We start from the raw sequence: 23057 nt of genomic DNA on the forward strand, positions 1-23057 counted from the left end.
AAATTGCCATTCTGAGGCAATGAAAATATATACGAACACTGCAATCTGCACTCTCTCTTCCTTTCTCAATATGCTCCTTTCTATTTTCTCTTACTTTTTTTTTTCTAAGTTAATTTATTTTATAATATATTTTACTATATATTGGCTTGTTACTTGTAGTACTATTTAAAACGACCCGGTTCCTCGTTTACACCTTCCGCAAGAAACCAAGAACCGGTTCTGAACACATAAAAAAAGACTGGAGCGTTGAGATCATCCCGGAAAAAACATCGGGGAGAAGAACATCAATCGTTTCAATCGGCGAAGCAAAAATGTTGTTTCAACTCCCTCGCCTTACCAATGCTCTCAGAGAACCATTCGACGCCGATCAAGCTTACCTTCACCGGAAAACCATTCTGCAAAACCCCAAGTCTCGCAGGTACCAAAATCACATCTTGAAATTACGCACCCTTTTCGTTTTTGATTAATCAATTCCCCGCCTCCCACCCCCAAAAAAAAAATGTTCAGCTATTAAAAGGAATGTAATTTTCTTGTTTCTAGTACTGCAACTTCACTTGAAGAATCAGAACTTGCGCGAAAGATTGTGTATAAATGGGACGAAGGTACTATTCACCCCAATTAGTTTATGATTGAAAGGAAATATGTTGAAATTCTTTTATGCCCCCTCTTCATTCCCACTAGTTAATGAAGTGTTCTATAATTGGTGCAGCTTCTCCCGAGTTACGCCAAGCGTATAAGCAGTTTGTTGGCGTGGTGGTTGAGTTGATGAAGGGTGAGATTGTGTCAGAGGAGTTTAGGGAGGTGGCATTCAGTGTGTATAGGCTTTTCACTGGGCCAATGGTGGAGGGTGAGGAACACAGGAGTATTGCTGAGAAAAAGTAAGCATACAATTTCTAGATGTCTTGCTTGAAGATAACATTTAGCTCCTTATTTTGTCTGTGTATATTTACGTTTATGGTATTTACTAATCTTTCGAATAAATGAGGATCAATTGGGGATGGGGGTGGAGTGGTGAACCAATTGGTCATGTTGATATGCTTTTAACCCTAGGAAATAAAAGGGGAATGTCTGCTAGTAAAACGAATAGGTGCATGGTCAACGATGCCTTAGCTGCTTAGCAGGGTCTTTAAGTCCCTTCTTTCATCCCTTTTCCCAAGCACGCGAAGTTTTGTAAGATAGGATAAAAAGCTGTTCAAACTGCTTGCTGTATCCGTCCCTGAGTGTAGTATATTTTAATCAACTTGCTGTTGGTTTGTGTTCCTTTTGATACTTCTTATTTGAGAACCTATTTGCCAAAAATAAAGGAGAAAAAGATAATTGCTGATGCTAGTATCAGGCCATGGGAGTTCTCATAGTAGGTCCACTTATATAGGCTTCTGCTGGGTCCAAAAGCGCCGTGAGCATTCAGTTTTTTGCAGAAGGATCTAAAAGGCATTTTGTCCCATTCATTGTTCCTTGTGTATCAGATTCATAAATCTTCCAAAGAAAAAAATCAACTTCATCACATTATATTTCATTGAGTGCTTGATACCTAACAGAATATTCTACATGTTAGACCTTTTTAATTGTTAGGCAAAAAGATCACCCAGTAGTGGAATGTTGTTGATAAACGTATTAATGTTATTCGTACCCAGAAGTCAAAGTTTTTCAGTTCTTGATTGCTGAACTGTTAGTTAGTCCTTGAAATCTATATCTTAACGAGTTGAAAAATGAATTCCGGAACCCAGCTTGCTTCTTTTACTTTTCTTATTCTGCTGCCAACTAAGGTAATTGTTAGTAAAGAATGCATGACTAGCATTTGTTGTGTGCAAAGTATCAAAGTTTCTTATCAACATAATAATGAGCATAAGGTTGAAAAAGAATCTAGAGTAATACTGATACAACAACATCATACCTAGTGTAGTCCCACATGCGAAATAAATGGCGAACAGTAAAGACCTGGAGATCAGATATTATATGTATATTTTTCTTTCCTTGAATACTTTGTGAATGTCTGCATGCTGAGAAAGTTTCTTCGAACTGCTAGTCTGCAAAGTCAATCTTTTATTTTGAATGCAGGCTAGATTTGCAAAAACTTGTTGGCTACGGAGTTTTAGACTCATTACTATCAAGAGTTGCCTCTTTAGCACAAAGATTGTATGAATTGCAGAATAATCACCCTGGAATTGAGACCGCCTCTTTACCAGAAGTGTCTAATGGAACCACTGATGAAGCGGAATTTGGCTCGGACCTTGTGTTCAGAACGCCATCCCGCTTTTTAATTGATGTTTCCTTGGAAGATTCTGATTTTCTTGTTGAGCAGGAAAGTGCACCTTCTTCAAGTCATGAAACACAGTATGATCATGGCTCCTTCTCAAATTTTAGAGAATCTGTATCTGGTGGAAAATTTGATTTAAGCTGGTTAAGAGATGCCTGTGATAAGATAGTTAGAGGAAGTACTTCACAGCTTCCTCGAGATGAACTAGCTATGGCCATATGCCGCGTACTTGATTCTGAGAAACCAGGGGATGAGGTAGCAATATGTCCCTTCCACTTCATAGTTCTATGGCATGCTTTAACCACATTTTCTGGAACATCAGTTCCGTAAGCATCTAATATGTTTGTTTGTTTTTTGTAGATAGCTGGTGATTTGCTTGACCTTGTTGGTGATGGTGCATTTGAAACAGTTCAGGATCTTATCATGGTAAGAATTTTGAGCTGATCTTCTAATTATTGTGGAGCTTCATTGGACATATAATCAAATTTTCTTTAAATCTAAGATGTATTGAAGTAAAAAGTATGTACAGTGCTTACGGTGTAAAGTAGTCTGAGTTTGATGATATGTCAAATCTGGGCCTCATAGTATTTACGAGTTGAGCGGTCTGGATTTGTGGTCCAAGGTTTCCGTGATTTTCAGTTATCCAGTAAGCTCAAATTGCTTAAAAACAAGCTCAAGGAATGGAGTAGAACAAACTTTGGGGAGTTGGTTAAAAAAATGAACAGACTACTGATTGAGTTAATTGAGATGGATCAGATACAAGACAGTAGACAACTTAATGAAGATGAGATGATGATCAGAGCAACAATAATGGTGGAACTGGAGGAACTTGCCAAAAATGAGGAGGCAAATTGGAAACCAAAAGCGAGAGTGTTGTGGCTTAAACAAGGGGATAAGAACACTAAATTCTTTCAGAGAATGTCTACTGCTCATAAAAGATATAATACCATAGACAGGTTGAAAGTTGGGGATGATGAAGTAGTGCAAATGCCTATGATTAAAAGAACCATGGTGGCTTTTTACAAGAAGTTATATGCAGAAACAGAAACTTGGATACAAAGATCCTTCACAGAGACAGAGGCCTTTAAAGTTGTCAACTTGTGCAGTGGACAAGGCTCCTGATCCGGATGGTTTCACAATGGGATTTTATAAAGAATGCTGGGAAGTTGTTAAGGAAGATATAATGGCTACTATTCAAAACTTTCATCAGAATGAAAGTTTTGAAAAATCATTCAATGCTACTTTCATTGCCCTGATTCCCAAGAAGAATGGTGCCGAAGAGTTAAAAGATTTTAGATCCATTAGTCTCATTGGAGGGGTCTATAAGATTGTCCAAGCTCTTGACAGAAAGGATAAAATCAGTGATGGGAAAGCTAGTCTATGTGCATCAAATGACTTTTCTCAAGGGGAGACAGATTATGGATGCCGTAGTATTGGCTAATGAATTGGTTGATTCCAGAGTCTAACTCAAAAGGTCGGGGATTCTATGCAAGTTGGACATTGAGAAGGCTTATGATCATGTCAATTGGGAGTTCTTGTTGAAAATCCTTAAATTCATGGGTTTTGGTAACAAATGGATAAACTGGATAGGATTTTGCATTTCTAATGTCAAATTTTCAGTATTGATTAATGGTTGGCCTGAAGGTTTTTTTCAATCTCAAAGGGGGCTTAGATAAGGTGATTCTTTGTTACCTTTTCTATTGTTGATAGTCATGGAAGGACTTAATCATATGATTAAGGTCGCACAGTTGAATAGTTGGATCAAAGACTTTGGATCTCAACCAAATGCCATTAAAGGAATGAAAATATCTCATCTTTTGTATGCCGAAGACTCTCTAGTATTTTTTGAAGCTGATGTGGTACAAATCAGACATCTCAGAGCCATCCTAACTATTTTTGAAGCTTTGCCAGGTTTACATGTTAATTGGCAAAAAACTTTCTTTGTCCGGTCAATGACATTCCAAATTTGCTATCTCTGGCAGGTAACCTTGGTTGTCAGGTGGGAGCTCTTCCTAAAATTTATTTGGGATGCCTTTGGGGGATAAAAATTGTTCTGTAAAAATTTGGAATGATATTATAGAAAGGTGTGACAAAAAAATGTCAAGGTTCAAATCTCAGTATCTTTCTCTTGGTGGGAGACTGACTCTCATTAATTTAGTTTTAGATGCTCTTCCTACGTACATGATGTCTAGCTTTCCATTACCCAAAAGGGTCAAAAAAAGAATTGACAGATTGAGAAGAGACTTTCTTGGGCAAGGCAACAAAGAGAAGAAAAGCAGTAATCTAGTTAAATGGGAAGCTATAACCTTGAGCAACAAACATGGCGGTTTGGGCATAAAGAACTTGAGCTTGCATAATAGAAGTCTGCTACAAAAATGGCATTGGAGGTTCAATAATGAGATAGTGCACTTTGGAGGAATTTCATATCCCAGAAATATGGGATGCTGAACCAGTGGACCACAAATGAAGTTAATAGTCCCTATGGTAGCAGTGTGTGGAGAACTATCAGAAACCAATGGCAAGACTACTGGAAAATTATGGAGATTATTGTGGGAGATGGAAGAAAAATTGATTTTTGGGCTGATCACTGGATTGGGCAGAGCAATCTGAAGTCTATGTTTTGAGTTCTTTATTCTACAAGTCTCCTACAACATGACATGATCAACCAAATGTAGAGTCAACAAGGGTGGAATCTAATCTTTAGAAGAGCTCTTAATGACCGGGAAATAGAGAGTTTCGTCACACTGCTTCAGATATTGGGAACTTTTGGTGAATGCATTGATTCTACAGACAGACAAAAGTGGAAACTGAACAGTAAAGGGGCCTTCTTAGTAAAGTCAGTGTATTGGCAGTTGAATCAAAGAGGTCCTGTAAAGGAGAATTGGCCTTGGAAACAAGTCTGGAAAGTAAATATCCCTACGAAGGTGTCATTCTTTGTCTGGTTGGTGATTAGGAAAGCTTGCCTAACTCAAGATAAGCTACAAAGAAGAGGTCTTTAGATTTGTTCAAGATGTCTTTTGTGTGAACAGGAGGGTGAAAACAATGAATACTTATTCCTACACTGCAGGACAACTATAAATCTGTGGCACATATTCTTTTGTATTTTGGGAATAACTGGGTAATACCTAGTTCTACTTTGGCACTGCTGAACAATTGGTGGAGTATTGGGAATAGAGTGGGGAGGACTGGTGGAAGATCATTCCTGCTGGCATTTGGTGGACAGTGTGGAAAGAAAGGAATGGTAGACATTTTGAAGGCACTAGCAATTCTATCGAGAAAATTAGGATGGATTGTTTTAGCTTGTTCTTTTTTTGGTGTAAACAGAATATGTGGGGGGAAGTAGGAGAGTTAGTATATTGAATTGACCATTTATAATTGTATAGGTTTCTGGGCAGAGGTTTAAGCACCCTTTCGATGCTTGTGAAGTTTCCAACTTAGCACCTTTTTCTAGGGTGGCTAAGTTTTTATTGAATAGAATTGTTACTTGTCTCAAAAAAAACAGTAAGCAATTAGGTAGAGAATCATTCATTTGCAATTTGGTGCTCTTTAAATTGTAATTTTTCTTCATTCTGCTTTTTTCATGAAATCTCGTTCCTCCTATCTCAGCACAAAAAGGAAATTGTTGATGCAATCCATCATGGACTAATTGAACTGAAAGCTGACAAGATGTCTACAGGTGGGCAATCGCGCGCTCCTAGTTATGCCGTCCAGGTGAGTAATAGATATACAACCATGATAATGTCATACATACAATGCCACTTGGCATTTGAATTTACTTGTTACTAGTCGAACAGGTAACTGTTCAAACCGAGTCTGAAAAGCAAATTGATAAACTTCGTCGCAAGGAAGAAAGGAAGCATAGGCGAGGAACAAATAACGGGGTTGAGGGTGATTTGTCCACCGTGAGTTTTAGTTCTTTGCTTCATGCTAGTGAGAAGAAATATATATTTGAGGACCTCATTGGTCATGGTGAAGGGCCAAACACCTTAGGTCATACAGCCCTTCCTCAAGGAACAACCAGAAAGCACTACAAGGGATATGAAGAAGTCATTATCCCTCCAACACCAACTGCATCTATGAAACCTGGGGAGAGACTGGTATTTCCCTTCTCTGCCTCTATGTTTTCCTTTGTTTATTCTTGTTCTCTCAACTACTTATATACTTTGGCTTAATATTGGAGACACTTGTTAATACTGTTGTCTAGCACTTCTCTTTTCTAGTCCTCATTTTATTTTATATATATATATATATGCTTTTATTTGTAGTGGACATGGTTATGAAAATTAATTATCTGGGAGGTAGAGTTTGGTTTGAATGAAGTGTTGTTGTATAGTAATTTTCAAACTGCTTCAGTCCTTCCTATGCATTCATTACTTGATGCTAGCAGCACTTAATCTTTCCACATATAAAATGAAAATTTACAGGTAGTAGATAAGATGATTAATTTCCTATTAATTTCCTTAGTTCTTTTCACATGTAGCTAGTGTACTAAGATACAATAATTTCTAAATTTTCATTTCCTATTAATTTCCTTAGATCATGTGTGTGTGTGTGTGTGTGTGTGTATTTCTTTTTATTCAAAAAGGGAGGGTGTGGGGTGTGGGGAAGGAAAAAGAAGTCCCAATGTGATTCTATAACCATGAAAATCAAGTGAATGACATTTCTTATAATATTGGAAATTCTAAATTCTTTCTCCACATCTTTACTGGTTCTCAAGTGACAATGTTATGAGAACTTGCTTATCTGATGGATGTTCATTGGTTTCACAAAAACTTGCTTAATTTAACTGAATAGTTTTGCTTCCTTGGTTTTCTTATCAGATTGAGATAAAGGAGCTAGACGACTTTGCTCAAGCAGCTTTCCATGGCTACAAGAGTCTCAACCGTATTCAGAGCAGAATTTACCATACTACTTATAATAGCAACGAAAACATACTAGTGAGTAACTTTTTCCTTTGGTAGTGTATGTTAATACCCTTTTCAGTTATAATGTATACTATTTTCCTATGGAGATAGATTTTTGATCTGTCTTGATAGCTTTCGTTTCACTTATTACCAGGTATGTGCCCCCACTGGGGCTGGGAAAACAAACATAGCTATGATTGCTATTCTACATGAGGTGTGCTCTATCTTTCTTTTAGAGCATGTTCCATGCTGGGACTACTGGCACTTTGATGCAATTATGTAACCTTCTTCTTTTTCGCAGATCAAACATCACTTTAGAGATGGTTACTTGCATAAGGATGAATTCAAGATAATCTATGTTGCTCCTATGAAGGTGTAGGTCGAGAGTTGTGTACTTGTGTCCTCCAATTTATTTCAGATAATTGGTAATATAAGGTAATTTCTTCTCTAGGCATTAGCTGCAGAGGTCACATCAACTTTCAGTCACCGATTGTCTCCACTTAATGTAACTGTGAGGGAACTTACTGGAGACATGCAGCTTTCTAAGAATGAGCTTGAGGAAACACAGGTTCTGTCAAACTTCAGTTCTTGTAAAGTTGTTGATTATTTACTTAGTGTCTTTCTGTTTGGATTTTGGCCTAGTTGACTGGTGGGTTGATTGGCTTCACTCTGATGGTGTCTGGTTATATTTCTTCAGATGATAGTGACAACACCTGAAAAGTGGGATGTTATTACTCGTAAAAGCAGTGACATGTCGCTCTCAATGCTGGTGAAGCTACTTATCATTGATGAGGTCCATTTGCTAAATGATGATAGAGGCCCTGTGATAGAAGCATTAGTAGCCCGTACACTTCGTCAGGTTTGCAAATGCTGTTATACTTGATCTAGTGTCTACTGTAGTAATTTCCGTTTGTTTTTATATGACGATGTTGCCCCTGTGCACTAATTGCTGCCACAATCCTCTGCTACTGCTCCACTTCTCCAATAACCTAAAATTGAAAGATAAAGCGTAATTTATTTTTTATAAAGTAATAATTTTATTAAAATTTGGGGATAATTGAAAGAGGAAGCATGTTATTGGCATTTAGAGAATAATACAATGTTGGAAAAAGACATTTTAGAGCTTTTCATTTTTATAACCAAAGGAATATGAGATGCATTAAGGTTATGAAAATGCTGTGAGACAGAGGTTTAAGTCATGAATCTAGTGTAACATGGAAATATAAACTTGGCAGCAAAACATATCGACTTACTATGAGGATTTAGGTTATGAACTTGATTGTGATATCATCTCATCTAGTGCTAAGGTGGAGGTGACTCCATTTTCATGTGTACACGATTAGGTTTGACTTTTGGTTCTTGTGCTTTGACAGGTGGAGTCCACGCAGTCTATGATAAGGATAGTGGGCCTTTCAGCCACTTTACCCAACTATTTGGAGGTTGGTTCTCGAGTTAAAATTTTCATTTAGAAGTCCTTACCTCCATCTTGGACATTTGGGCTATACAGAGTGATGAGGCTCCTATAATTTGTTACATCCTTTGGATTCAGCTTTTTGTTCATGGCTATTCTCTTTTTGAAATCCAGGTTGCACAGTTTCTAAGGGTGAATTCAGAAACAGGCTTATTTTTCTTCGATTCGAGCTACCGTCCAGTACCTCTTGCGCAGCAGTATATTGGTATTAGTGAGCATAACTTTTTAGCCCGCAATGAACTGCTTAATGAGATATGCTACAATAAGGTATCTTTCTCCAAAACCTTTCTCCTTGCTATTTTTCTCTCTCCCGATAAATTTCTGGTCTGACTCTTCACTTATGCAGGTTGTTGATTCCTTAAAACAAGGGCACCAGGCTATGGTTTTTGTCCATTCACGTAAAGACACAGTGAAAACTGCTGATAAGCTGGTAGGTTTTTTTTTAATCAGGCTATGGTTTAACGCACTGTTAATCATTTTACTTAATAGTTCCACTATCTTTGTTGCATTTTGTATGCCTTGCTTTCCTCTTAGTCCAACTCAATTTTTCTTTTCTTCACTTCAATTTACTGAAATCTTTCTCTTCAGTATTCATTACTTTCTGAATATTTTGTAATTCATTATCTATATAAATTTTCTTCAGTTTTTATTCCTTATAAAATCTATGTTATACTTATTTAAATCAATAGAAAATTTCAAACTTGTCCAAAAGCAATCCATAATTCTGATCTTGCACCTATTTTTATTTGACTTACAACTCCGTCCGTCTCTATTGCATATCTTTTGTTTTTTATTACCATGTTTATTATGATGGTTGGGTTCCATAGCTTCCATAATATATGCACGATCTTTCCTTTATGATAGTGGAGGTTATTTTCGATGATTCCACAAGGAACATGGAGATTCAGCATTCAAGTCCTTCTATGTCTTTCTGTATTATGAACTTAACTAGCATAATCTGTAACTTCGTGCAGGACAAACTCACCCCCTCTATAAACTAGATTCCTCCTGCATCACTAGTTAACAAAGACAATAAAAAAGTGGCACATCTTTGTTGAAGAGATGCTACGAGTTGTAAGCGTCAAATTTACATGGGTGATCTTCCTTCGAGGGGTAAACTATTCTGTCTGATGTAATAGAAGTTGGAAAATAGGGGTGGCAAAATCAAATCCAATCCATCCAACCCGCCCAACCCGTTCAAGTATGACCCGCCCATTTATTAGCTCAACCCATTTCTTCCATTAAAGTTTGGGTTGATATGTAGCCCAAATTGATTCATGGAATCTTGTCAAAATATTTTTAAAAAGATTATTTTTTAAATTGATATGTTATACATATATAGCCATAATAAAGAAAAAATAATAATTTTATAATCTTTCTCAATTTTTTTTAATAAAAGAACAAAGAAAGCAATTAAAACTTAGTAGCAATTGGTGGGTTGGATTATGACCCGTATTTTAGCACATTTCAGCCCAAGTAACTTTTGGGGGGGGGGGGGGGTATTGACCCGCTCATTTATTAACTCTGCATCTCATCCCAACTTGACACGCCCAAAATCAGGCCAACCCGCCGTTTGACACCTTTATTGGAAAGTATCTTTCTAGATGCTAACAGCATTTTGCCTAGTTCAAAGCAATGCTATTCTTGTCAAAGTAATAATCTCTGCCGTAAAACATACTGCTGCCATGGGGCATTTTCAGATTCTCGCAGAGCCAACCCAGATTTGTAGTCAATCCATGTCTTAATAAATCATGGATGTTCTGTGAAATCCTTCCTGTGGTTCTCTGCTAGAGATAGGTGATAGGTGATAAGTGTTGGCTAAGTTCACATTTAGGACTCACATTGGCTTGGTTAAAGACCCTGGGAAAGCTTAAAAAGCTTTTCTTTAGCTCACTGATAACTAACAATTCAGGATCCTGCAGTCAAGAGATTTTTGTATCTATAGCGTGCCAGCAACTGAGAGGGTGATAAAGTGCTTGATTATTGCCTCAAGAATGTTGGAATTAATAAACAGTGCTTTGTATTTGCAAGGTAATTCTATAAAGGAAAGGAAATATAGAAGTGATCCTAAAAAGAGAAGAAAGTAATTATTTTCCTATTTATACAATTATTGGGATTCTTAACCGTTCCTATATACAACAACAACAACAACAACATACCCGGTGTAATCCCACAAGTGGTCAATCTGGAAAGAGAGAAACAATAGGAGTAATTTTTTTCTTTTTTTCGATTAATAGAAACAATAGGAGCTTTGAAAATGTGCAAAATAGTTTACAGGATGTAAAATGAAGTGCTTAGCTCTTTTTTATTTTTGGTGCAAACATAGTTTATTAGCTCAAAAAGATCTTTGATGTTCTAGATTGTTTATAGGCAACATATATAGTTTTGAGCTTTTGATAGATTGTCATACTTTTGAAGGGGAACTATACTTTTGTTGTAGTATACCTGTGGATATATAGAGTAATGTTACCAGTATCAAAAAAAATAAAATTCCCTCCATTTTACAAACATTTTATATTCATATCAACAGGTTGAATTGTCTGGTAAAAATACAGAGTCTGAGCTGTTCACAAATGAAGAGCATCCTCAATATGAGATTTTAAAGGCAAGCAAAATCTGTTGTCCTTTAATTGAATATTTTCTTTATATCCTTATTATGGTATCTTTTTCTTAGGTCATTCAATCTATGCATTTCAGAGGGAAGTTTTCAAGTCCAGAAATAAGGAGGTCGTTCAGCTGTTCGAACATGGGATTGGCATTCATCATGCTGGAATGTTACGTGCTGACAGAAACCTAACAGAAAGACTTTTCTCTCAGGGACTTTTGAAGGTTGGTTTGTTTGCTTTTCCAGTTATTCACTTACAATTTTTCAACCTTTTTTTCCTTTTAGTTTTAAAACCCCCTGCTTCATTCTAGGTCCTTGTTTGCACAGCAACTTTGGCATGGGGAGTCAATTTGCCTGCTCACACAGTTGTGATTAAGGTTTGTGGAATGCTTGTTCCTGACTCATCTGTATTCTTTAAGGGATTCTTAGTTGTAACTTGAAGCATATTAAGAAATAAAATTCGAGGAAGCTTGCACAAGTTTTATTGCATTCTGAGCATCGTGTTTTTCTTTTGACTTGACTGTCATGTATCCAAGCTTTAGATGAATAGTTTGAGCTTTAGTCCGGTACCTGATTTGGGTGTGATTTTGATTCTTAGCTCAACTGGATCAATCTGCATTAAGTCGCTGTAGAATAGTACTCAAGTATTAAGAATTGTTTGTATCTTTATTACAATTCCATTAACATACGATTGCCGTTTAAGCTGAGCTTCTAATATCTAGCAAAATGAAAGAAGCACATTCCTAACCATATCTGGTGAAATAAATGGGCAGTTAGCTAGGATAACAAAAACCAACTTGCTTACTTCTTTTCGTGACTTTGTTGTAATAATTTGAAAGTTAGGATTTCGATGTCTGGTTTTCTTGATCTTGTTTGCATTTTCTTTTTGTGTCCGTCTTTGTGTGTTTTTAATCAGGGTTAAGCTTGTGCTTGGGAACTTGTCCAAGAGTTTTTCCTTACCAGTTCAATTTGAAACTGGCAAATATAATCTTGACTTGATTTGATTGCATGCCTATCCTCCCATGATTTTATCCTTACTTTATTGCATGGTTCACTAAAAAATAGGGTGATCTTGGGTGTTGAAAAAGGCTCCCTTCATGTGCTTTTCAATCTTTATCATCAAAACAAGTTCCTCTTTTTTTGTTGTCGGATACTTTTCTAAACTGTTTTTGAACTGGTCAAAGGAAAGATATTGTTGTTGATTATTTGTTGATGATTCTGGTATGATATTGGTATTATGTTAACTGAACTCAACCATAGTGTTAATTGTTTCCATTTGAATCATGTCTTATATGGCCTTGGACTTTGCATCTGATAGAACCCAGCTCATGGAAGAAGTGTAATGCAACATTCTGGATTAACTATGCACTCCATTGAGAGTGTTCTCCTTCAAATCAAATGTTCCATTATGTTTTGGTCGCTAATTGTCTGAAATTTCACACAAAACATCTTGCTAACAAAAACTGATAGTCCTTGGTCCCTAGTTTGGGCTGAAACATGTACTATATATGTAATTTGTGTAGTAAACTTAGTTGAATGCAACTGTAGGCATTGAAGCTTCTGATTAGTTGTAAGTTAGTTTGCAGCTTTTTTCACATGACATTCTTTTCCATGATAAACCTTGTCTTGTGGTGAGTAATGCTTTAGCATTTCATCTCTCCAGGGAACTCAAATATATGATCCAAAGGCTGGTGGATGGCGAGATCTGGGTATGCTAGATGTTATGCAAGTGAGACTTAATCTTCTTCGTGCTGTTACTTTTATTCGATTAGTAATGTTGATGGGCACTCATATACTGTGATGTTGTGTAATGTTCTTCCGTGGTAGATCTTCGGACGTGCTGGAAGACCTCAGTTTGATAAAAGTGGTGAAGGCATTATAATCACTTCACATGACAAGTTGGCTTATTATTTACGTCTATTGACAAGTCAACTTCCTATAGAAAGTCAGGTAGAATGCTTATTCCATGCCAATTTTAGACCTTTAGTTGTCTATTTGTTTCCTATATGCAGGGCTGCGGATATTTGAATATTTTTCTGAATACATTCCTCTAACTTTTAGACAGTAGCATGGTTATGTAAAAAGTTACTTGTTAAAAAAAGCAAGGTTATGTGAAAAGTTGAAGCTTTTCTATCATCCACAAGATTTTTTTGAAGCTCTCATATACAATAGTAGATGCTACTCCTTTTACTTCTCCAGTAAAAAGTTAATAAGGTTTTTCATTCTGCCTTTTGTAAATTTCTGCATATTTGAATGATATTCTGCCCATCTAAAATATCCAAGTCCCTTTTGAGTTTGGACAATATATTATGTAACTGATCAGCTCCATTTTGAAAAAACAGGTACTGGAAATAAATAGCTCCATGCAATTTCTAATCTCTGTATTAAACATTCTTTTAATATTCTTTTCATTGACTCTCTTTCTGAACTTGTTATCTTGCAGTTTATCAATTCCTTGAAAGATAATCTAAATGCTGAGGTGGTACTGGGTACTGTAACAAATGTCAAGGAAGCTTGTGCTTGGCTTGGTTACACATATCTTTTCATTAGGATGAAGATGAATCCTTTGGCCTATGGCATCGGATGGGATGAGGTATATTTTCATGCATCTTGGTCGTACATCATCTTAAACATAAACTACTGATTTATTTATATTGTTATCAGGGCATTGTAATCCATATAGTCCTTCCCTTCCCTTTCCTTCCAAATTTTAAAATGTAAGAAAGCAACAAGAAAATTAAAAACTAATGGACCTTCTAAGACGTCATGTACTTTTATAAATCCTTTGGGGTCTAGTGGATGAAAAGTCAACAGTTTATTTTGTACAAAATCATGTGTTGTCCAGGTGCAAGGCCTTGCATTACATTCATTTTGTTCTTTTGAACATAGAATTGTATTAAAGTTCTCTTTTTTTGTTTTACTTCCTTTCTTTATGGGGATGGAAGGAGATGGAGGGGTTGACTGCTTGGGAAATGAAATTCCTGTGTAGGTGAATTTTATGCACTGTATAAAGATAAATGGAATAATGGAATTTTAGACATGTGCATTTTGTAATTTTTAGTCGAGGGTCTATCGGAAACAATCTCTTTACCTCACACAAGGTAGAGGTAAGGACTGTGCAACCCCCACCCCCTCACCCCCTTGTGCGATCACACTGGGTATGTTGTTGTTGGGAGCTCGATTGATGGTTCTTTTTGTTTAAAGAAGTATCTCAGATGAACAAGTCTTGCTTGACCGTTAGTAGATAGGTGATGCAACATTGGATGTCAAGATTACCCCCGAGGTTCTCATGTTGGCTTTTCTTGAATACAGCTTCAATTGTCACTAAGTGGGTTTTATAAGTGTGTTAATCAGATATGGTTAATATCTCAAGATAAAGTTGATTTGAGGTTCTTGTTTTTGCAAGAGGTTTGGGGAAGCAGCTAACAATATGGCATTCAAACTTAAGCTGAAGCTGTCTTTTCTCTTTTGCAGGTCATGGCAGATCCATCATTAAGCTTAAAGCAAAGGGATCTTATAAGTGATGCAGCTCGTGCACTTGACAAGGCAAAAATGATGCGTTTTGATGAGAAAAGTGGGAACTTCTACTGCACTGAGCTTGGTCGTATTGCAAGCCACTTTTATATCCAGTATACTAGTGTTGAAACTTACAATGAAATGCTGTCACGCCATATGAATGAAAGCGAGGTAATTTGTTTTGCTTGCCATTTCTTTAACTTAATGGATCATGCAATTTACTTTGTTCAGTTATGATCCTATGTTAGCGAATATGGACTTGTCTAAAGGGAAAAATGCTATCTACTCCTTGTTCTGGAGACCACTTCTTACTGTTTGTTAGTATAACAATTTCTCTGTGCTGGAGAACCTTTACATCGGCATATAGTTAATTCCTTGTATCTATTGTATTAAATGTGCTCCAAAAATTGGAATTAATGGTCTTTGAAGATAGAAAAGGAGCTGAATTTTTTCATTTATAATTGATAAATTCTTGGGGATATCGGAGTAATTTTGAGCCAATTCTGTCTTGGAATTCCCAAACTGATACGATAAAGCACAGAAATATTTGAGGAAATTATTGTTCAATTAAGATACAGAACATTGTTGGTTATCAGATAGACAATGAATCTCTGGTTCATTTAATGTGACACTTCGTTCACATTATTTTGCACACACTATTTAGTAGTGTAACCCATGCATCAGCACAAAGTCCAACTTAAATTCGTTGCAGTATCACATCTGATGGTGTTATTTATGGAAGAAAATTCATAATGAACTTGAATAATTAGAAGAGATTTTGTTCGAGGGGCAATTAACATTAAAAATAAGTGAAGTTCTTCTTAGTGTACTAAACACTAACCTGTCTCCTGTAAATTGGACGGAAGCCATTGTTCATTCATCTCTATCTAAAGTATTGCTGTAGTAGTATGTGTATATCACCTATTTAGTGAGTTGCCAACTATTTGAGTTTTCCATCTTCTAAGTTATATGGTCCTCTTTGTTATGTTTTTTAATTGTGTGTGCGTCATAAAATACTTACTTTTAATAGTCATGACTTCTATTCCTGCGTATGCTAAGTTTGCTGTCCATTGTTTTTATTGTGCTTTCTCTGACATCTATTTTTTCACTGGCTATTAGTTGATAAATATGGTAGCTCATTCTTCTGAATTTGAAAATATTGTTGTCCGAGACGAGGAACAAAATGAGCTTGAGATGTTGGCTCGCACATATTGTCCATTGGAAGTCAAGGGTGGTCCATCTAACAAACATGGAAAAGTTTCAATTCTTATTCAGGTATTGTGCAACTCTTTGTCCATTAAATACTGTGTGGCTTCTTAACATATAGTGTTTTAACAACGCCGATTGTCTCTTGCAGCTGTACATCTCTCGAGGATCAATTGACACGTTTTCACTGATCTCTGATGCTGCTTATATAAGTGCAAGCCTGGCTCGTATCATGCGAGCTCTCTTTGAGATTTGTCTGCGTAGAGGGTGGTGTGAGATGTCTGGTCTTATGTTAGACTATTGCAAGGCTGTAGATCGCAAAATATGGCCCCATCAACATCCTCTTAGACAGTTTGACAAGGACATTTCTTCAGAAGTTTGTTCTCTATAAATAACTTCTGTTAAATAAAATCTCAACTAGTTTATGTGTGTTAATTAAGAACTGGTGTTTCAGATATTGAGGAAGCTTGAAGAAAGGGGGGCAGATTTGGATCATTTACACGATATGCAAGAGAAAGATATCGGAGTTTTGATTCGTTATGCACCTGGAGGAAAGGTAGATTATTTTTTACAGGTTTTTGGTTCGAAGCTTGCCCTGTGACTTTCAGTTTAAAAAATGTTTTCAAAATTCCAGGTTGTTAAGCAATGTCTGGTATATTTCCCATCAGTCCTGTTGACTGCTACAGTCAGTCCAATCACTAGAACGGTTCTGAAGGTGAGTACATTTCTGCACTCACTTTTTCCCTCTTGTTCTATCTGAAATTTATTTCCTTTGTCCCAATTTTAACTTCCAATTTCCTTCTCAGACATTCTAAAAAATTGTATTCACTTTACTAAAAGAAACTTCTCTGCCACGTTTTTGGACTTGTCAATACCATACAAGCAATAGGGTGACATTGTACCTAAACAGTGTAAATTCTTCAATACTAAAAGAACTCCTACCTTTGGAGCCACTTCTACTTATGCAACTATGCTATTAACACCTGCGGCCACTGGCCGGTCCAAGAAGAAAAACTCAGAATGAGATAGAGGAATCATCTATCATTTCCTTCTATTTTTATCAAATGTCAAGAGAGAGATTGCCATGAAGCTCCTTTATTATAGGTGGATTTGGTTATAGCTCCACAGTTTGTTTGGAAGGATCGAATTCATGGCACTGCATTGCGCTGGTGGATTCTGGTTGAGGTACCAACTTGTTCCATTATATTATGCTTTGATGTATATATTAATTTGATGTCCCGATTCTGTCTAGAATCTTTCCTCTTACATTGACATGGTATCAAAATCTATCATTGTAGATTATGTACTGTAGCTTTGAACATACTTGTTTCTTGCAGTGTAAGTGTATAACAATAATGATAATAATCAAACATCATGTTGTGTATGGAATTTGGCCTATGCTCATCTGCGAGGTGTCTTTCTTTGTTTGCCTTTCTTTTTTATTGCATTGGTTTGACCTGTCTAGTATTCAAGTTTTCTTCTTAGTTTTATTTATCTCCCCAGGAGTTTCAAATGTGGTTCAAATAAGTGACAGATGTCATGCCTCATTCCGGCTTAACAGTAACACATATAGTTGCAAGCGGAGTACAAAGGTGCTCTTGTTTGGGTTTACTTGTCCAGAAAGGAGATCAGAGGTTATTATGTGTGGCAAGACAATCTTGTCTTTGCATTTGCATTACCTATTCTCCTCTTTGCTTTATCTTGGGCGTGATAGTTGAAAGTAGGTTGGCAAGAAGAAAGTCAGAAGCTTGTCGGAGGTTGGGTAATAGGAAGCCATGCTGAGCAGGATAGATCCACCATTACAGCATATAAACCTAGTACTTTCAATGCAGAGTATAATTTATGTGTAAAAGTTCACTAATATTGCAACAAATAGTATGTATGAACTCATAACTTTAAAGATATAATGAGATATTGCCAAGAACCTTAAAGGTTGAATCCATAAGAGTTTAAATCCTGGATCCACCTCTAATACCTAGGCAAGGGTCAGTGTCTTAAAAATTATCAATTTTAGCGGTAAGAAAAACTACTAAATATAAACTTTCTGGTGTTAAGTGGATGTCATGAGGAGATAATTAGTGGTCAAGGTTATCTGCAAAGTAACTTAACGGCAAGGAAGAGAACATGTAGATATAGGGGAATTATGTTTTGTTCCACAGCTTCATTTTTTTCTTTTGAGAATTGGTAATTCTATCAATAAAAAATACCAAGAAGGTGCAAGCAAAAGTATTACTGATCAAAAGCAAAAGTTTGCTCTTCTTAGATGGATTCTATCACATCTAAGAGCTCCTCTTTTTCACTAGAAAATCTCTGTTTACACCAAAAATAAAACAAAAGTAAACAGTTCATTTCTCTTCTGGATAGAGTTTTCTTTGTCTTCAAAGACCTTGATGTTTCAGCACTTCAAAAGCTCAGTTGTGTCCATGAGCATGGACCATTTAAGTCCCACCATATTAAGGTACAGTTGCCATAATTGAACAGTGATGTAGCAGTGTAAAAACAAATGATGTATGCCTCTGAACGTGAACCACACAAAAAACATCTGGAGCACAATTGGAATCTTCGTCTTTGTATGTTTTCCCGTATCGAGCATGATTTATGGGACACCAACCATGAGAAATACATCACCTTATATGGAGCATTAGTTTCCCAGATCTGTTTCCAAGGCCTAAATCCTGAAGTCCTCCTGAAATCAAGCTACGGTAGCAAGATATTCACTGTAAATTGACCCCTACTTTCAGTTTTCCAAATCATCCTGTCCTGGCACTGTGATAAGCCTTGGAAATTCTCCAAAATCAGTAGTAATTCAGCAAGTCTACCATCTCCCAGTCATTTAGTTCCTTCTGAAGTTGAGGTTCCAACCATCGTTTCCTCTATAGGACACTATGGTTTACTGCCTATTTATTGCTCATTAAGGTGCTTAATCGTACGGCCATCTTGCTTGCGATGCATCATTCATAAAAAGCTGCTCATTAAGATGCTTATGACCCTGAGCCATTGCATTGTGATGCTAAATTTGATTGCATGAAACAGTTAATATTTCAGGAACTTGGAAGGGTTGGTTTATGAATATTAGATACTAACTTCAGGTCCTAAACCTCTTACAAAGTACAGAATATCTTCTTCTGATGGAAAATTAGAACACAGGAAAGAGATCAGTGAATGAATTGATAAGGGTCTGAATCAAGGGAATAATGTTATTTTAAGACTGTTCTGGTGCTTGATAGAGTGCAGAGATAAGAAGTAAGAAATGGAAGAAGAGGAGGAACGAAAAAGAAACATAAGAGTGAAGATGCATACATATTTCTATGAATAATCCAGTCATCTGCTTAAACACAAGAGGATTCATGACTTAATAAAACACAAAAGGATATTTATGATGCATTGATCAATAAAGAGAAAAAAACCAAAGGATACATATGATATAAGGGAAACTTTAATCAAAGTCAGGTTGAAAATTGTATCTGACTGACAACTTTATGGGGTGTAGTCTTGACACATAAGTGGGTGATTTTCAAGATTGCTTGCCGTCCAGTTAACTATCTCTTACTGCCCATCTAGTTATTCATCTAAAAAATAAAATAAACAACCTGGCAATGGTTGCCTTTGAATTTCGCCCTCCCCTTAAAATATTATTCGAACCTTCACTGTAACTGTTTCCATACCATCAGGTTGGCCCATGTAAGTCATGTTTTTTCTTGAATATACGTCAAATGTTTCAATTGGAATTAGTTTCAATTTGCATGGAGGAAAGGATTTCTCAGGTCGAGCCATTTTGATCTCATGACTTGGCTAGGATTCTGTTGTTGATTTTATACTAGTGTATCATACTAAATCATTTGTCTAATAACTGCCTCAGGATTCTGAGAATGACCACATTTACCATTCTGAGCTCTTCACCCTCACAAAGAAAATGGCCAGAGCTGATCCACAGAAATTAACCTTTACTGTGCCAATCTTTGAACCACATCCTCCACAGTACTACATTCGTGCTGTTTCTGACTCGTGGCTACAAGCAGATGCTTTGTACACAATAACTTTCCACAACCTTGCTCTTCCAGAGGTTGTTTTATTAACTTTTATTCATCTCTATATTGTTGAATATCCGCAATATGTCCTAAAGTTTGAGTTTTGGGTGTTGGTTTTCTCTGACTTGAATGAATGATTTTTCAGGCTCAAACATCCCACACTGAGCTTCTAGATTTGAAACCCCTTCCTGTGACTGCACTCGGCAATGGAACTTTTGAGGCCTTGTATAAATTTTCACACTTCAATCCTATACAAACACAGGTGGATGTCTCATTCTTTTGTTTCCTTAAATTTGATTAGTTGTCTGTTTCATTAGTCAATATCAGCAGTAATTTAAATCAAATCAATTTTGGCAGGCCTTTCATGTGCTGTATCACACGGACAGAAATATACTTTTAGGAGCTCCGACTGGAAGTGGGAAGACAATATCAGCTGAGCTTGCTATGCTCCATTTATTCAATACACAACCCGATATGAAGGTACTTTGTTGCAATTAGTTTTGGTAAATGCTTCCACATGGATAATCACTTGTTTTTGTAAGTTTTTGTATGTCAATATATTGAGTAGTAGTCTCCGATCCCTTATTTTCTTTTGGTGCACCCATGTAGTTCCTCTGTTTATAGATGATTGGGTGTCTTTCGGAGAGAATAATATATTGTAGGTCTCTCTTTTTGGGGTACCCACTTGTATACAACCATGTTGGCCTTCTTATTATTATTGAAATACTTTGCCTGATAAAAAAAATACTTTATGAAACTTACCTTTAAGTCTTGGTAGCACGTTCTTATCAAACAATACACTAGATGTAAGCCTCCATTTCATCCACTATCAACCGTTCCTTGGATTATTGACTCAAGGTACTTGAGTATCTATCCTCAGTTCCACATCTGCCAGGATGACTTGAGTATTTATCCTCAGTTCCACATCTGCCTCGTGAGTTACGTCAACGAACTTACATTCCAAGTACTTTGTCTTAGCCCTGCTCAACATGAACCCTTTAGATCCTTTAGATTTCTGGGTTTGTCTCCAAACCTGTAGCCTATCGTTAACTCCACCGTGTGGCTCACCAATCAATACTATGTCATCTGCAAATCACATACACCATCATACCTCCCCTTGAATATGCCACATCAGTTCATCCTAAGAATGGGCTAAGAGGATTCCCTAATAAAAGAAAAATCATTTACCTGATCAAAAAAAATAAATTATTGCGAAGTTTTGGTTTTGTATATTTAATATTTCTATCATTATACTTGTATCTCAACTTCGTAATTGCTTATGATCTTTTAATGATTTTCTATATGCAGGTTATCTATATAGCACCTTTAAAGGCTATTGTTCGGGAGAGAATGACGGACTGGAGAAAGCGTCTTGTTTCCCAACTTGGAAAGAAGATGGTGTGTGAAGTTTCGCTTGTTTGGGCATTATTCTTATGTCACATAGATGTGATATCACTGTTAACTCAAATATCTTATGCAGGTTGAAATGACTGGTGACTACACCCCGGATCTAATGGCTCTCTTGTCAGCAGACATCATAATCTCCACTCCTGAAAAATGGGATGGTATCAGTCGCAATTGGCACAGTCGAAGCTATGTCACTAAGGTGCAATATCTCATTGTTTTTATTCCTTTGTTTTTTTTAGCTATTGGTACTTAATATCAAAATTATAACATGAACATTCTGTTCATGAATGCTCTCTTGACTACAATCAAATGTTCAAGCCTACATCTATAGGTTGGGCTTATGATTTTGGATGAGATTCATTTACTTGGAGCTGATCGAGGACCCATACTTGAGGTACACAGTTGTCACTGAGTGTCTCCCATTCTCTTCTCCCTAGCATGGTCCTTGATTCATTGATTATATTGTAATCTCTTGATTATGTCTAATGCTAGATTTTCTGGTTCTAGGTTATTGTCTCAAGGATGAGATATATATCTTCTCAAACAGACCGGCCAGTTCGATTTGTTGGCCTGTCGACAGCATTAGCAAATGCACAGTATGTGTTTCATTGTATCTATATTTCTTGCTCTCGTCTTGTGTGCAAAATGCTAATTGGTTTTGCTGAGGTTTTGTACTGTAGATTGTAAGGGTACAACCTTTTGTCTTGGTACCTTTTAAATGAAATTCTTACATTCGTCCTTGAACCCAGTAATTTGGCTGATTGGTTGGGTGTCGATGAAACTGGTCTCTTCAATTTCAAGCCAAGTGTGAGGCCTGTTCCTCTTGAAGTTCATATTCAGGCAAGTGAAGCTGTTGATTATTAATCTACCCAAGTGCTATCATCATTGAAGTAGACTGAAGTATATTTGCCTACTATCATGCTTTAATCTTGATTTATAAATCATTTCCTTTAACAGGGATATCCTGGGAAGTTTTACTGCCCGAGGATGAATAGTATGAACAAGCCCACATATGCTGCTATATGTACCCACTCACCAACAAAACCAGTTCTAATTTTTGTCTCATCTCGTCGTCAAACAAGGCTTACAGCACTGGACCTTATTCAGGTGAGGCAAAAAATCAAACTGTATCCATCAAAATATTTCTATCTCGTACTGATGGTAACTAATCTGTCACGTTTTTTGTTTTCTGATCTCGAAGTATGCGGCTTCAGATGAGCACCCAAGGCAGTTCATAAGCATGCCAGAAGATTCACTTCAGATGGTTCTTTCTCAAGTCATGGACCAGAACTTGAAGCACACCTTACAATTTGGAATTGGATTACACCATGCCGGGCTGAATGATAAAGACAGATCATTGGTTGAGGAACTGTTTGCAAACAACAAGATCCAGGCAATTATGTCGTCCTGAAATTTGTAGATCTGTAGGAGTAATAATATGCTGAAATTGGAAATTATGTTTGAGTCATTTTGGCTGCATCTTTTTAGGTGTTGGTTTGTACAAGTACGTTAGCATGGGGTGTAAACCTTCCTGCACATTTGGTTGTTATTAAGGTACGTTGTTTTATCCACCTTCCAGAATTAGGTCAAAGACTGGAATGTTATAATATCATCTCCCGCTGGAAGGCACGCATACCATGGGCTTTTTGTCATCTTCATTTGT

The 23057-nt window shown here is 36.7% G+C and overlaps 1 protein-coding gene across 1 annotated transcript in view; it reads left to right on the forward strand.

The window, feature by feature from the left end:
• The first annotated feature begins 182 nt into the window (after window positions 1-182).
• The window catches only part of LOC129898662 (DExH-box ATP-dependent RNA helicase DExH14), a 31180-nt gene continuing 8305 nt past the window's right edge, over window positions 183-23057 (forward strand). The window contains exons 1-38 of the mRNA XM_055973289.1: window positions 183-418; window positions 541-602; window positions 710-878; window positions 2059-2512; window positions 2618-2683; window positions 5864-5968; window positions 6052-6354; window positions 7078-7194; window positions 7316-7375; window positions 7463-7534; window positions 7613-7729; window positions 7859-8020; window positions 8535-8600; window positions 8747-8899; window positions 8979-9062; window positions 11163-11237; window positions 11330-11461; window positions 11549-11614; window positions 12901-12966; window positions 13065-13187; window positions 13681-13830; window positions 14712-14924; window positions 15873-16028; window positions 16111-16335; window positions 16414-16515; window positions 16594-16674; window positions 17064-17144; window positions 19819-20022; window positions 20133-20249; window positions 20345-20467; window positions 21296-21385; window positions 21468-21593; window positions 21726-21788; window positions 21902-21990; window positions 22144-22234; window positions 22352-22501; window positions 22596-22787; window positions 22883-22948. Of these exons, the coding sequence (XP_055829264.1) occupies window positions 312-418; window positions 541-602; window positions 710-878; window positions 2059-2512; window positions 2618-2683; window positions 5864-5968; window positions 6052-6354; window positions 7078-7194; window positions 7316-7375; window positions 7463-7534; window positions 7613-7729; window positions 7859-8020; window positions 8535-8600; window positions 8747-8899; window positions 8979-9062; window positions 11163-11237; window positions 11330-11461; window positions 11549-11614; window positions 12901-12966; window positions 13065-13187; window positions 13681-13830; window positions 14712-14924; window positions 15873-16028; window positions 16111-16335; window positions 16414-16515; window positions 16594-16674; window positions 17064-17144; window positions 19819-20022; window positions 20133-20249; window positions 20345-20467; window positions 21296-21385; window positions 21468-21593; window positions 21726-21788; window positions 21902-21990; window positions 22144-22234; window positions 22352-22501; window positions 22596-22787; window positions 22883-22948 (4878 nt within the window). The 5' untranslated portion in view covers window positions 183-311. The remainder of the gene's footprint in view (window positions 419-540; window positions 603-709; window positions 879-2058; window positions 2513-2617; window positions 2684-5863; window positions 5969-6051; window positions 6355-7077; window positions 7195-7315; window positions 7376-7462; window positions 7535-7612; window positions 7730-7858; window positions 8021-8534; window positions 8601-8746; window positions 8900-8978; window positions 9063-11162; window positions 11238-11329; window positions 11462-11548; window positions 11615-12900; window positions 12967-13064; window positions 13188-13680; window positions 13831-14711; window positions 14925-15872; window positions 16029-16110; window positions 16336-16413; window positions 16516-16593; window positions 16675-17063; window positions 17145-19818; window positions 20023-20132; window positions 20250-20344; window positions 20468-21295; window positions 21386-21467; window positions 21594-21725; window positions 21789-21901; window positions 21991-22143; window positions 22235-22351; window positions 22502-22595; window positions 22788-22882; window positions 22949-23057) is intronic.

The sequence above is a fragment of the Solanum dulcamara genome, chromosome 8, assembly GCF_947179165.1.
Source record: "Solanum dulcamara chromosome 8, daSolDulc1.2, whole genome shotgun sequence".
Taxonomy (NCBI): domain Eukaryota; kingdom Viridiplantae; phylum Streptophyta; class Magnoliopsida; order Solanales; family Solanaceae; genus Solanum; species Solanum dulcamara.